Source organism: Nasonia vitripennis, chromosome 1 (genome assembly GCF_009193385.2).
Source record: "Nasonia vitripennis strain AsymCx chromosome 1, Nvit_psr_1.1, whole genome shotgun sequence".
NCBI lineage: Eukaryota > Metazoa > Arthropoda > Insecta > Hymenoptera > Pteromalidae > Nasonia > Nasonia vitripennis.
Window position 1 is genome coordinate 31013170 of NC_045757.1, and position 12073 is coordinate 31025242.

At 43.3% G+C, this 12073-nt stretch overlaps 1 protein-coding gene across 1 annotated transcript; it reads right to left on the bottom strand.

The window, feature by feature from the left end:
• Positions 1-373: 373 nt before the first annotated feature.
• On the bottom strand, positions 374-6377 carry LOC100115526 (phosphoenolpyruvate carboxykinase [GTP]). Its single transcript, XM_001600177.6, has 5 exons — positions 5251-6377; positions 2881-3147; positions 2221-2800; positions 1523-2137; positions 374-1430 (listed from the first exon to the last, which is right to left on the bottom strand). The coding sequence occupies exons 1-5, from the start codon at positions 5511-5513 to the stop codon at positions 975-977; spliced, it is 2181 nt and encodes a 726-aa protein (XP_001600227.1). The 5' UTR covers positions 5514-6377; the 3' UTR covers positions 374-974.
• Positions 6378-12073: the final 5696 nt, after the last annotated feature.

The following is a 12073-nucleotide window of genomic DNA, read 5'->3' on the forward strand; positions in this document are numbered from 1 at the left end:
GGATTTTCGACGATAAAAATGGGTAACATCGCCGTACTCGGTGGGTCAGGTAGGTTTCGTTCTACGGATTTAAAGGGATAACTTAGGTACCTATATATTTTACAGCACTTTGACGGGGACGTGGCGCCATCTGATGGAGCTTTTGAATCTTCTCGCGAATGTGAAACTCTTTCAGTAAATGGGTTGAACTTGATTACTATTATTTGAAGTTTATACTGGATTGTATCTTTTTAATCTGTGTTTGTAATATCATATGAAAACACTTGTTCATCATAATATTTTGATACTCAATTAAAAAATAATATTACCAAGTATAGAAAACATATAAATATAATCAAATACTTAATAGGCGCACAAATAAAGAACGCAACAGTTTTAAAATAAAAAAAGTATATCTTTATTTATTTAACGTATCACTATCACATGCATTCACAGTAAACATACTAAAAACTTGTCTCGAAAAAATTGGTCCAACAGAAATTAGCTTCTTTCACGACATAAAATATATAATGATCGCGCTCGCGCTCTTCTCTACATCCTTCAACTACGTCTCGTATATATCGCTTACATAGTCATGTTGATTGTTCTCTCTGTTTTATTGGAATGTAACGCTCGACTAATACTATTTACATACTTTCACAGAACAATAAATTCTCATTTATATAATATTGCGCGTGTTTCGAGCGTTTGGACAATACTTTGGTTCGCTGCAAATCTCGAGGGTACAATTTTTCGACTCAAAAAGAAACATTCGTAACAAAAAAAAAAATTAAAAATTAAAATTAAAATTAAAATTACAACACAAAAAAAAATCGGTTTCGAGGGATAACATTTTTTTGAAACATCGCAGTTTCACAACGTAAAATAGCCAACTATACGCGATTGCACACAAGCGAAACCGCTTCTCACGATCGACAACTCTACATCGAAAATAAAAAAAAAAGAACAAGAAACAAAGAGCATCATCCAAGTCTTCACAGCTTGTCGACGTTCTTCTCGAGGTTGTCGAGCTCCTCGAGGATGGCCTTGGGCAGATCGTCGTTGACCTGGTTGTCGAGGTACTCCCTGAGCTCGCTGACCTCCTTCTTCCAGAAGTCCTTGGGCAGACTGAACAGTTCCTGCAGGTCGACCTTATCAGCGAGACCCTCGAGGTTGAGCGACTCGGGTTTGGGCAGGTAACCGATCGGCGAGTCGACGGCTATGTCTTCGCCGTCGATGCGACGGAGGATCCAGTCGAGGACGCGAGAGTTCTCTCCGAAACCTGGCCAGAGGAAACCGTTCGGTCCCTTGCGGAACCAGTTCACGTGGAAGATCGAGGGCAGCTTGGCGTTCTCCACGCGGGACATGCTCAGCCAGTGGTCCAGGTAGTGGCCGAAGTTGTAGCCGAAAAACGGACGCATCGCGAACGGGTCGTTCATTATCACTTTGCCCTGCGAGAAGCGAATTCGATTGCGTTAGAGAAGTACTGTTTGATGGATAATGTGTTATATAGTGTTCATAGTTTGAATTATAGAAACGGTACCTTGTGCTCAGCAGCGGCAGTGGCCTCGGACCTCATGGTGGCTCCGATGAAGACACCGTGTTGCCAGTTACGCGCTTGGTAGATCAGGGGAACACCAGCCGGTCTGCGACCTCCGAAGAGGATGGCGTCGATTGGCACACCCTCGGGGTCTTCCCAGGCGGGATCGATGATGGGGCACTGGCTGGCTGGGGTGCAGAAACGGGAGTTCGGGTGGGCTGCCGGTGTTTTCGAGCCGCTCTGCCATGGCTTGCCGTGCCAATCCGTGATCTGCACGTTCTCGGGAACCTCCTTCTCCAGACCCTCCCAGAAGATACCGCCGTCGCTGGTTTTGGCGACGTTGGTGAAGACGGTGTTCTTGTAGATGGTGGCCATGGCGTTGGGGTTGGTGGAGTTGCTGGTACCGGGAGCGACGCCGAAGAAACCGTTTTCCGGGTTGATGGCGCGGAGCTTGCCTTGAGCGTCGAAGCGCATCCAGGCGATGTCGTCGCCGACGCACTCGATCTTGTAGCCCGGAAGAGTCGGCTGCAACATGGCCAGATTCGTCTTTCCGCAGGCGCTTGGGAAGGCTGCCGCGATGTAGCGTTTCTTGCCTTTCGGATTCGTCACTCCCAGGATCTGTAATCGGATTGGTATGTGAGCAAGAATTGAAAATTGAAAATAAACGAATAAGTCATGTGAGCCAATAAGTAGTAACGCACCAGCATGTGTTCGGCGAGCCAGCCCTCGTCCCTAGCGATGGTCGATCCGATCCTCAATGCGAAGCACTTCTTTCCAAGTAGCGAGTTGCCGCCGTAACCGCTTCCGTAAGAGACGATCTCGTTCTTGGCCGGCTTGTGCAGGATGATGGTACGCTCGGGATCGCAGGGCCAGGTCTCGTCGATCTTGCCGGCGGAACCGGCCTTGGGCACACCAACTGAGTGCAGGCACTTGACGAAGTCCCGCTTGTCCAGAGCTTGCAGAACCTTCTCTCCCATGCGAGTCATGATGCGCATCGAGCAGACCACGTAAGCCGAGTCGGTGATCTCGATACCGATCTTGGACAGAGGTGAGCCGACCGGGCCCATGCTGAACGGAATGACGTACATCGTTCTGCCCTTCATGCAGTTGGGGAAACGCTCCATGATGGCCTTGTCCATATCGTTGGGCGCGATCCAGTTGCCGAGCAGTCCCTTGACTCGGTCACGAGGAGTCGGAATGGTGTCCTTCTTGTTCGGGGTACTGATGAAGGTCTTGCTCTCCACTCGGGCTACGTCGGCTGGATTCGTTCTTGCCAACCAGCTGGAATAAGTGCGCGAAACGCTTAGCTCTCTCGTCTGCACAATCCCATCAGTACGCACAGATAGCGAAGAGTAACTCACCAGTTCTCGTATTTGGGCAGTTTCTCGATGGTGCCCTTGGACTCGAGGAGCTTCAGCATCTGCTCGTTCTCGGCTTCGCTGCCGTCGCAGATGTAGACCATGTCGGGTCGGCATAGTCTCACAGCCTCTTCGATGAAGGCACGGACCTTCGGGGTCAGGGGCGTACTGATGTTGCTGATCACCGGTGTGTCAGCGATGCGGTCTTGCGTCTCGTACTTGCTGCTCGGGCTCTTGGCCGCGTGGGTCACCATCAGCTTGTTGCTGACTCTGGGAAAACAGAAGAAAGACGTTCAGGCTTTTGAGCTGCTGGAACCGGAGTGCGAATAGAGCCTATGCGTTGTACGACTTCCGCTCGAGTAATCAATTTGTTCCATTACGTTTTCTTTTTCGTGAGACTTGATAGGGCTTCGCGCGACGTTTAGCGGAAGCTTTAGTGCTGACCTTTTTGCGCTCGCGATGTTTGATTGCGCTTGAGGTTTTTTATTTATTTGGAGTGGACGATCGCTTGTTATTCTGGTGACGTGTTCGAGTTTTCGAGGATTTGAAACTGTTTACAGAAACGTGAAAACGTGAAGCTACTCGAAAAAAAGCGCCTTTGGAAAGCTTTACAAGTGTTAAAGGGGGGCGTCGCTGTCGATCGCTGGCTATATCGAATAGCGTGAACTTGACATTGACCGCCGCGAAGAAAATCGCTTCGAGAGTCAGTTAAGGTCCGTAAAAACGCTTTGGCTCGTTACGAGCCTTAATTCCCTAAAGCGTTCTCAACAAATTATATCATCGCGTATCATCAAGCTAAATTAAATTTAAAACTTTCGACACTTCTAGCAATCGCACCGATATATACCAATTAATTAGAGATAATATATGAGCCTAATAGTTTTTGTTTATCAAATTCGATCTGTTGCAAGCTGCAAGCTATGCATATAGATTATAGTCCTTGCGGTGGCGGTTGTCTGAAAATGTAAATAGATTTAAAATGTCGCCTATATGAGGGCTTTCGTCATCGCAAATATTATTTTAATGAGTCTTATGAAAGTTGCTCATTAAACTTGTATATATGTGCTTGTGAAACTTGCAGTCGAAAAAAAGGTCGAATTTGATCGAAAATCGAGATATTTCGAGACGTTTGGTGTAATACGATATAATAAAACATGTCGCTATCATACGTATGTATAATACAACGTGGATATAGCTGTGTGCGAACTTTGCGTTAGTAAGAATGGAGCTAGTTAATATTAGAATCGAAAAATGACGCAACGGCTTTGATCTAGAACCCATCTGTATCAGTAAACCGATCCAACTAGGCCGCCTTTGATTGTAACAGACAGCTCCATTATATCTATCAAACTCCTAACCGAATTACACTCGGCCCAAGATCCACATGCACAACTATATGTATAACATAAGCAAATCCACTCCTCCGTTTGCATCAGCCTGAAGCATCGTGAAAAAAAATTCTAAAATTGAAATAAAACAAATCTACGCGTATAGGCATACGAGTATATTGCTATCTCTTTAACAAGCGCAAAAAAGCCCCACGCTATCGCTGACACAGCTGATGGAACAAGGTACAAAGTACCACGGAGATAAGCTTCGCGCGCGTGTGACTCTGCGCGATATGATTTTTTTCCGCGTTGAATTCAACAAGTGTCGGCGTTACATCACATTCCGACGATCGAGCCCCCCTTTCAAGTTCTTTGTCGCGCGGTGCGAGTTTAAAACTCGTGTACCACTTAGACTCGCGTTAAAAGCGTGTGTGTGTGTGTGTGTGTGTGTGTGTGTGTGTGTGTGGAAGACTTGCCTCTAGTTTGCACTCTTTCTTTTTATGCCTGTTTTGGCTGAGCTGTGCACATACGCGATGGAAGCTGAGCCGAGAGAAAGCTGAGGTTTCGAGTATGGAGATATACTTATGTATGCGTGTGTAAGGCTAGACAAATGTAGGTGATGAAAAATTGACGAATTGGGGACCGAGTGGAATCAATCCGTGTTACGAACGCCATGAGGCAACAACGTATTAGTATGACGTTTATTTGCGGCTAATGCTATATAGAAGCTTCGTGAAAGCACATAGATGGTTGCAATTCGATGATTTCGCGGCTCAATACACTGTGATTTTGAAACTCAAGCGACTAATTACATAAAATACATGATGTAGCGAGAGTCTTTTTCATGATATCACTTTTTCAAGTTTCACCTATGCTATACATCTCCATCTCACACTACACCAGCGTAAAAAGATAAGCAAGTGCCCAATCAAAGCAATCACGCTACCAGCAGAATTGCGCGGCGCATCCGCTGCTCCAAAACCACGATTCGCGCTCTCCGAATAAAAAGAGTCAAATAGAAAATTAAAAATAAAATAAAACTTACTGCGGGTAACGTGTGGCCACGGTGATCGACATTTTCTCTCCGTTTCTCAGTACAGCCGATCTCCAGTTAAAAATGGCAAATTCCCTCTTGGCGATAATCTGTTGATGATGATCAGGTCGAGCCACTCCGGTCCTTGCGATGCCTGCTCTGGCTAATCCTCCGTAAGTTCTCTTCGCCGGGCTCCACAGGTATCCTCCTCGCAAACTGGACCAATTCGTCGAAGATCTGTGCAATCCCGTTTCTATCCATCGGATCGTTGACATGCTGCTTGAGCTCGGCCAGTGCCGTTCCTTTTATACGATCGGAAAACACGCCGCCCGATTTATCCTACTCTCTTCCCCTCGTGCGCGAGCGCCCGATGAGCAAGCCGCACGCGCGCCAGTGGAAAATCCGCGCGTGAGAAGGGGCTGCTCTTGCGGGGGTATGACTGGAGAGTGGGGGTACAGAGACAATGTTCCTTAAACTTCCGGAGTCGATTGGCGGCGGCGAGATATTGCGGTGTCTGTGTGTGTCAGCTGGTCTACGGCTACTGTGTGTGCGAGCGGAGAGATGGTTTATACGCGCACTCGGTAGTCGGAGTGAGAGGAGAAGAGAGAGGGGGATGTGGAGGGGTGAGGAGAGAGAGAGAGAGAGAGAGAGAGAGAAAAAAAGGAGTGCGTGCGTGCGTAGTGGTGAGCGAGGCTACAAAAAGTCCTAGTCGGGCCCTGGCGCGGCTCAGAGATCGGTTGGACTCCGTGCCGATCGGATGACGATCCGTCTACGGTCTTCCTCTTCGGCTCCTTCCTCCTCTGCTTCTACTTCGTCTTCTTCCTCGTCCTCACCTGGCGGCGCGGCTCTTTCCTCCAGTTTATTTACGCGCGCGCGTGAATTTCGATCGAAAGAAAGCCGCGATTACTTCGCTGTGCACACTGTGGAGGGGATGCAGGGAAAGATCGACACGGTCGTAGTAACGAGTCGTTCGGTGGCGCGCTGCGTTTTATACGCGGGCGATAGCTCTCTCCTTCTCTTTTGACGGTCTCTCTTTTATTTTTCGTCGACGAGGCGAGAGAGAGGCCCTGCAGTCGCGCTATCTCACGCCGCTGCTGCTGCTGTTGATCGAGTATATAACGCTGCGCGCGACAACACCGACGACGATCGTCGAGTCGCTCTTCGGACTTATTTACGTCGGGTTAGAGAGAGAGAGAGAGAGAGAAAGATCGAGCGTACAGTGTTGCCAGCTAGAGCGTTTGCATGGTGATGATATAGAGACACGTATGCGCTAGTGGAACAGCCCCAGATCGAAGAAAGAGATTTCGGCGGAGTAGAGAGAGAGAGAGAGAGAGAGGACGTGTTCGTAAAATTTTCCTATTCCAGACTTCGCGGTGGTCCTGTTTACCCAGAGTGTAGAGCTGTTGATGATTAGCTCGCGGGGGTTACGAGAGTCGCGTGTTTTATTTATATTTTTTCTCTATATTGCGGAGATCTCTTTATCGCTGGTCTATATTCGTACCGATTCTGCTCGGTAATTTAAAAGGAGAGCGATGTTAAAAAATTTCTCCAAAAACATGTATTATAATCCTGTTTATTTTCATACTTTACTTTGATCGAATAATACTCTTGGCTCTCGTCGTTGAGAGAACGATCAGTGCCGATAAAACATAAATTTCAAAGGGCAGGACATGTCTAAACTGATTGCCTGGAAATCCGATGAAGACCCATATAAAAATCTTAGGTCGAGCTCGATTAAGTGAGCATCCACATTAACGATGATTGATACCGATCTCGTCAATCGCATAATCCAATCGGCAATATTGCCGACATCGAAGTCTGACATCTAAAAATAAATGTGCTAGCGCTTAATGCCTACAAAAATAAACTGTTTTTTGATACTCATTTACTGCGAATTCGCGGAAATTCGCAGCTGTTATCTGCAGTTAATTCGATACTCGTACATACCGTTTTGACAACAGCCAGATAAGAACAATTTTTATTGTCTTTAATGTTCAAAGATATTTAGCAGCTGTTAATGTGTTTAGAGTTTACGCACATCATGCAAGATGAACTTATACGCTGTAGAAAAAATATTTACTCTAAAATTCAAACGCGAATTATACTTGTACTATACGCGTTTAAAAATACACGAGAATAAAAATGCTTCTACATAAAAAAAGTCGTATTATGATTCGCGTCGATCGCAGTAAAAGTCGCGCGATCGTAAATAAAAACCGATAAGAGAGCATTTCATAAGCACTCGACGTAACTCGTTCAAATCCATTATCAATGCCGATCAACTAACGATCATGGATACTCCATAGCTGACAACGCGAACTTTCCCAAGAAAACCAAACTCTCTACAGCGATAACGAAAAATCCTCTTCGCTCCGAAAGCATCACGCTCTCTCTCTCTCTCTCTCTCTCTCTCTCTCTCTCTCTCTCTCTCTCGCTCGCACTCGACGCTCCAAAAAGAAGACACCTCCGAGCAAACCGGCCGAGCGGAAGATTCCTCGGTCTCGATAAAAAAAAAACAACAACCCACTACACGCGCCGAGAAGCGTGTATATAACATAGCCCGAGGCGGGGGCTCGCTCGAAAGCGAATTATGCGAGAGCGCGCTGCTGTAAGTCACCTTGAATTCGCGCAGTCGTAAAGTAAGCGGGCTAGAGAAGAAGATTCCGACCAATCGTTGCTTCCTACGTAGGAACGAAGATAGGAACGACGATGTCCCGTTGGCTGAGCCGGGCTCGTTTCGGGTCGTGCCTCCGCACGCACACTACTATACGTATACTCACGCGCCTTTGATCGAAAGCTTGGAGATCATGTCTGATGTTTTTTGAGGTAAACGGCCCGCCGTGTGCGAGCGTGATGGTCGAGAGAATCTGGTTTTTCTGCGCGTGGTTCTCGTTGAATTATGGATGTTCTTTGTTGTAATTGCGGGGAGAGAAACGTCAAGATTGGACGGTTAAATTGCTCGAAGATTTGTATTTATCGAGGTTTGCTAAAAGGGGCGTGAACGGGATTTGGAGATTTAGAAATTTTTATTTTTTTATTGTATTTGAATATTCAGGAGCTGTCGAGGAAAAATCTCGCGACGCACGGATAAAGCTGGCTTGTATATTTTTACAGATGAGACACGATTTTCAGTAGTAATAGCGAGACACGCAGACGTTCTTAAAACTGTACAAACAGTGTTACTATCAAAATGTTGATGGGCCACTTTAAGAATATTCCATCATCATCCAAAACCAAAACCACAGCGACTGCTCGGAATCTCCGAGAATGAAACTCCAGACGGCTGGATGCTGTCGGCTTAGCAAAATTCTCATTTCTCTTGCAGTATACGAGAGCGTTCTATAGAGAACGTGTCTGTCTGGAGTCGATAGGAGTTCGTTGATAATGTCTCGTTCGCATCTCGAGACTTTTTACTGTGTTACACGCTTGCTTGCATCCAGACAAGACAAGTGAGCATAGGAAACGAAGCTTATCGGCGATTGAATAGACTGCTCGCGATGTTCTTTGTTGGATATGTGCGTGACGAGACGGTTGGTTGATTTTGATTTTGCGCAGAGTTTTGCGAATGAAGGTTGTCTGGAAAAATGATACTTTATAAACTTTGCTTGATGTTTTATAAGCGTATAAGATCGGCTGGTGAAACTTTTTCAACGATTTCTTCTCAGATGTGGGCTGAAAGGATGAACACGTAATCGATTGGGTTCGTTTCAATACAATACTGGTAATAGGGCTAGAATAGTTATGCTCAGCTTAGAGAAAAATACTATTAGAGACTTTTTGTTGCATGACTTATCGATCATGTAATAATTTTTTAGTTTGATGGTCGCATTATTTATTGAGAACAAAAAGAAAACTCTGTTAACTTGTTTGGGTGAACCACGAATACTATGATTGCATTACGTAACAATGTATACAGTCGGAAAAAGCCTTTTGTACACCACGTTTGAGTCATAATACAATTTTCCTCTTATGTCTATGTTCGTTAAAGCCACAAAGATTCCAATTGTTTAATGTCATATTTGAAATAATGTTTAAATTTGGAACTATAAAAGAACAGCAGTTACTGAAATTTTACTGCAACTGATTAAAAATCACCATGCAATTAAATATAAATATTAGAAAAAATTACATTTTAATTTTAATTTAATTTTAATGACATTTTACAAAGAGGCAAGTCGTTTCGTGGAAAGCACGCTCCAGCCACAGTAAATTATTCCTCAATATCTCCAGATTTTTTGTATTACGTACGATGAGACTTGCGAATATAAAAAGTCTTGGATTATTTTTAGTCCCTCCTCAGAAGCTTGTTTACTATTTATATGTGTATATTTTTTGTTAGTTACACTTTCATATAGAATATGACAATTATCTTGAGTATTATTTATATAATTGGTATTCATATGAAGCTGAGGAGAAACTGTTTAATATTATACTGTCATAGTTAAGATTGAGCATTGGTGTAAAGTTATTTTTAGATGTTGTTTTGTCTAAAAATAAATGTTAACATGACTTTCGATGTTTCTTCAATGATACGACACGATTTGTTTTTTAATGAAAATGACAATGTCACTGCAAGTGAGGCGAAATGGTACGCTATTAGTTATATCCAACGGCCAATTGAAATTTTATGGGCTAATTATTTGTCACCATTAATACCTATCATCATGAATTTGTTTTGTTCTCTATATTAGCACGCATAATTATTAACGTTTTAATTACTTTTAAAAAAGTTTTGTGAATCACTCGATATTAGATTAAATTACCATAAAAATTACATTAATTAAATGGCTGTAATATAAGTGTAGCACATAATAATTTACTATCACATCATTGACATCAAGTGTCGAGCTTTGATGAGAACGAACGCGCAGTCACGAGTTAAACGACGAAGGTCATTATTTTTGTTTCTGTCTGATGATTATAATGATTTTTTCCCTAGAAAACATATTAATCGCAAGAACGTGATTCTTCATCGATGGAAATTCTGGATCGTATTGTGCTTCGCACAAAAGTCAATAATTAGAAATCTAGTTCGCATCGGACAACAAACGGCTGTTTCTTTCCGACTTCTGCCAGTTCCTTGCGATATCTTCCTACGCCATCTGACCACTGTTTATTAACTTTTAAGAAACAGTGTCGCGCAAGCTTTCAATCAAACGATATTACCGCAACTGATGTCTACACCCTCTTTTGTCTTATCTACAACGTCTTATACAATGTGTGATGCTTGTAAAATTTTCGTAATACGCGCAAAAATCTGCAAAAGAGAGTAAAGTTATGTTAGTTAATGAAAAATGGCGCGTTTTATCTGTTCAATGTTGTCTAACGCATTATGTATGTTTGTATGTAAGGCTCGTGCGTTTCATGCAGTGTTTTTCCAGTTTACTATAGATTTAAAAAGGAGATGTAACTGGATCATTCAGTGCACAGTTTGTGTTTGCGGAACTATCTAGCAGGGATTTTAAAGTTTCTTGCTAACTGTAAATTTTTGTAATTATGCGATCTCTTTTATAGCCCATAAAACAATTCCAGTCCTTTTGTTTTCTTTGTTACCTTTCGGTATATTGCTATAATTATCTTAACTGTTTCTTCGCATGCTAGAAAATCGATCATTTCAAGAAAGGAACATAAAAAAGTACTTTACAAGTCAAACTGGTGCAGAGATATATGTATTAACGAAACTATACCACAGCGTTATAACGTGTAGACTATAATATAATAGTAATGATATTAGTTCTTTTAGAAGTGTTGCTCGATATCATTGATGTACGGAATAAAACATTCGTTGCACATAAATTTAAAAGGAATCGATTACATATACTTCTTTCGGCAGGTCCGAGAAAATGGCGAATCATGCCAGCAGTTCAAAAAAAGATACGATCCGGTTGGATCTAGTCTCCTCGCGTGCAATTAACTCTTATGATCATTGAAGCCGAAATGAGCCTCCGCTTGGTTCAGCTTTGTGAAAGGTGTCGCCTGTTCGTTGATTGCCTCGTTTGCGTTTAGACAGAAACTTACCGGGTGGGGATGACATACAGTTTACCGCCCGAGGTGTGTTAAGACATAGACACCGACGCACGTGTGCCCAGAGATTAGGTGTGCCTTTCATTGACTATCGCTTATTATATTAGAGGTAGCTCATGGGCTGTGATTTTTGGATTCTCTACAAATAAAAAATAGGGACAACATTTGAAATGAAATCAGTGGTTTATCTTCAAAAAATCATCTGAATTTGGAAAAACCAAATTCGACATGCCGTGTAGTTTTTATTTGTTTATATCACATCAGCTGTAGCTGTCTTTTAGTTATAGTTTGTTAAAGCGATTGTAAGATATCAACTAACTGGTTTATGTATAAAATTGTGTATGCGACAGAACTATTAAATCGGATTGTTCTATATTATTCAGATAGAATAAATAATGCATATAATCCATCTCTTTCATAGTCAAGGCGCGCCAGCTGTTTTTCAAACTCGACAAAATCAGGTTGACAAATATTTTGCCAAACGTGCAAAACTGCAATATAATTGCATACGTCCATGTCCATTCGATCAGAAGTCAAAAGGTTCATAAGCCGCACATCAATAAGCGTGCGAAATATCATGCGATCGTCTCTCCATCCCGGCGCATTTGTTGACATGCTTGCGTATTCTTCTCTTTGTTTTGTGGTTTTGCGAACTCTCCGGACGATGGCGAGTATATATAAAACCTCTCACGCGACACTTCTCGACGCCTCTCGTCCCGTATCTATATAGGTATGCCCATTTTATATATACACATGCAACAGCTGATTCGCCAACCGGCTCACGCGAGTTGTCGGAAGGTGATTTCGAAAC

Bases quoted from the DNA above. Each gene is read 5' to 3' on its own strand.
- LOC100115526 (XM_001600177.6), bottom strand. From the start codon at position 5,513: ATGTCAACGATCCGATGGATAGAAACGGGATTGCACAGATCTTCGACG. The intron at 2,138-2,220 runs GTGCGTTACTAC...ATCCGATTACAG, and splicing joins GGCTCGCCGAACACATGCTG to ATCCTGGGAGTGACGAATCC. The intron at 1,431-1,522 runs GTACCGTTTCTA...CGCTTCTCGCAG, and splicing joins CTGCCGCTGCTGAGCACAAG to GGCAAAGTGATAATGAACGA.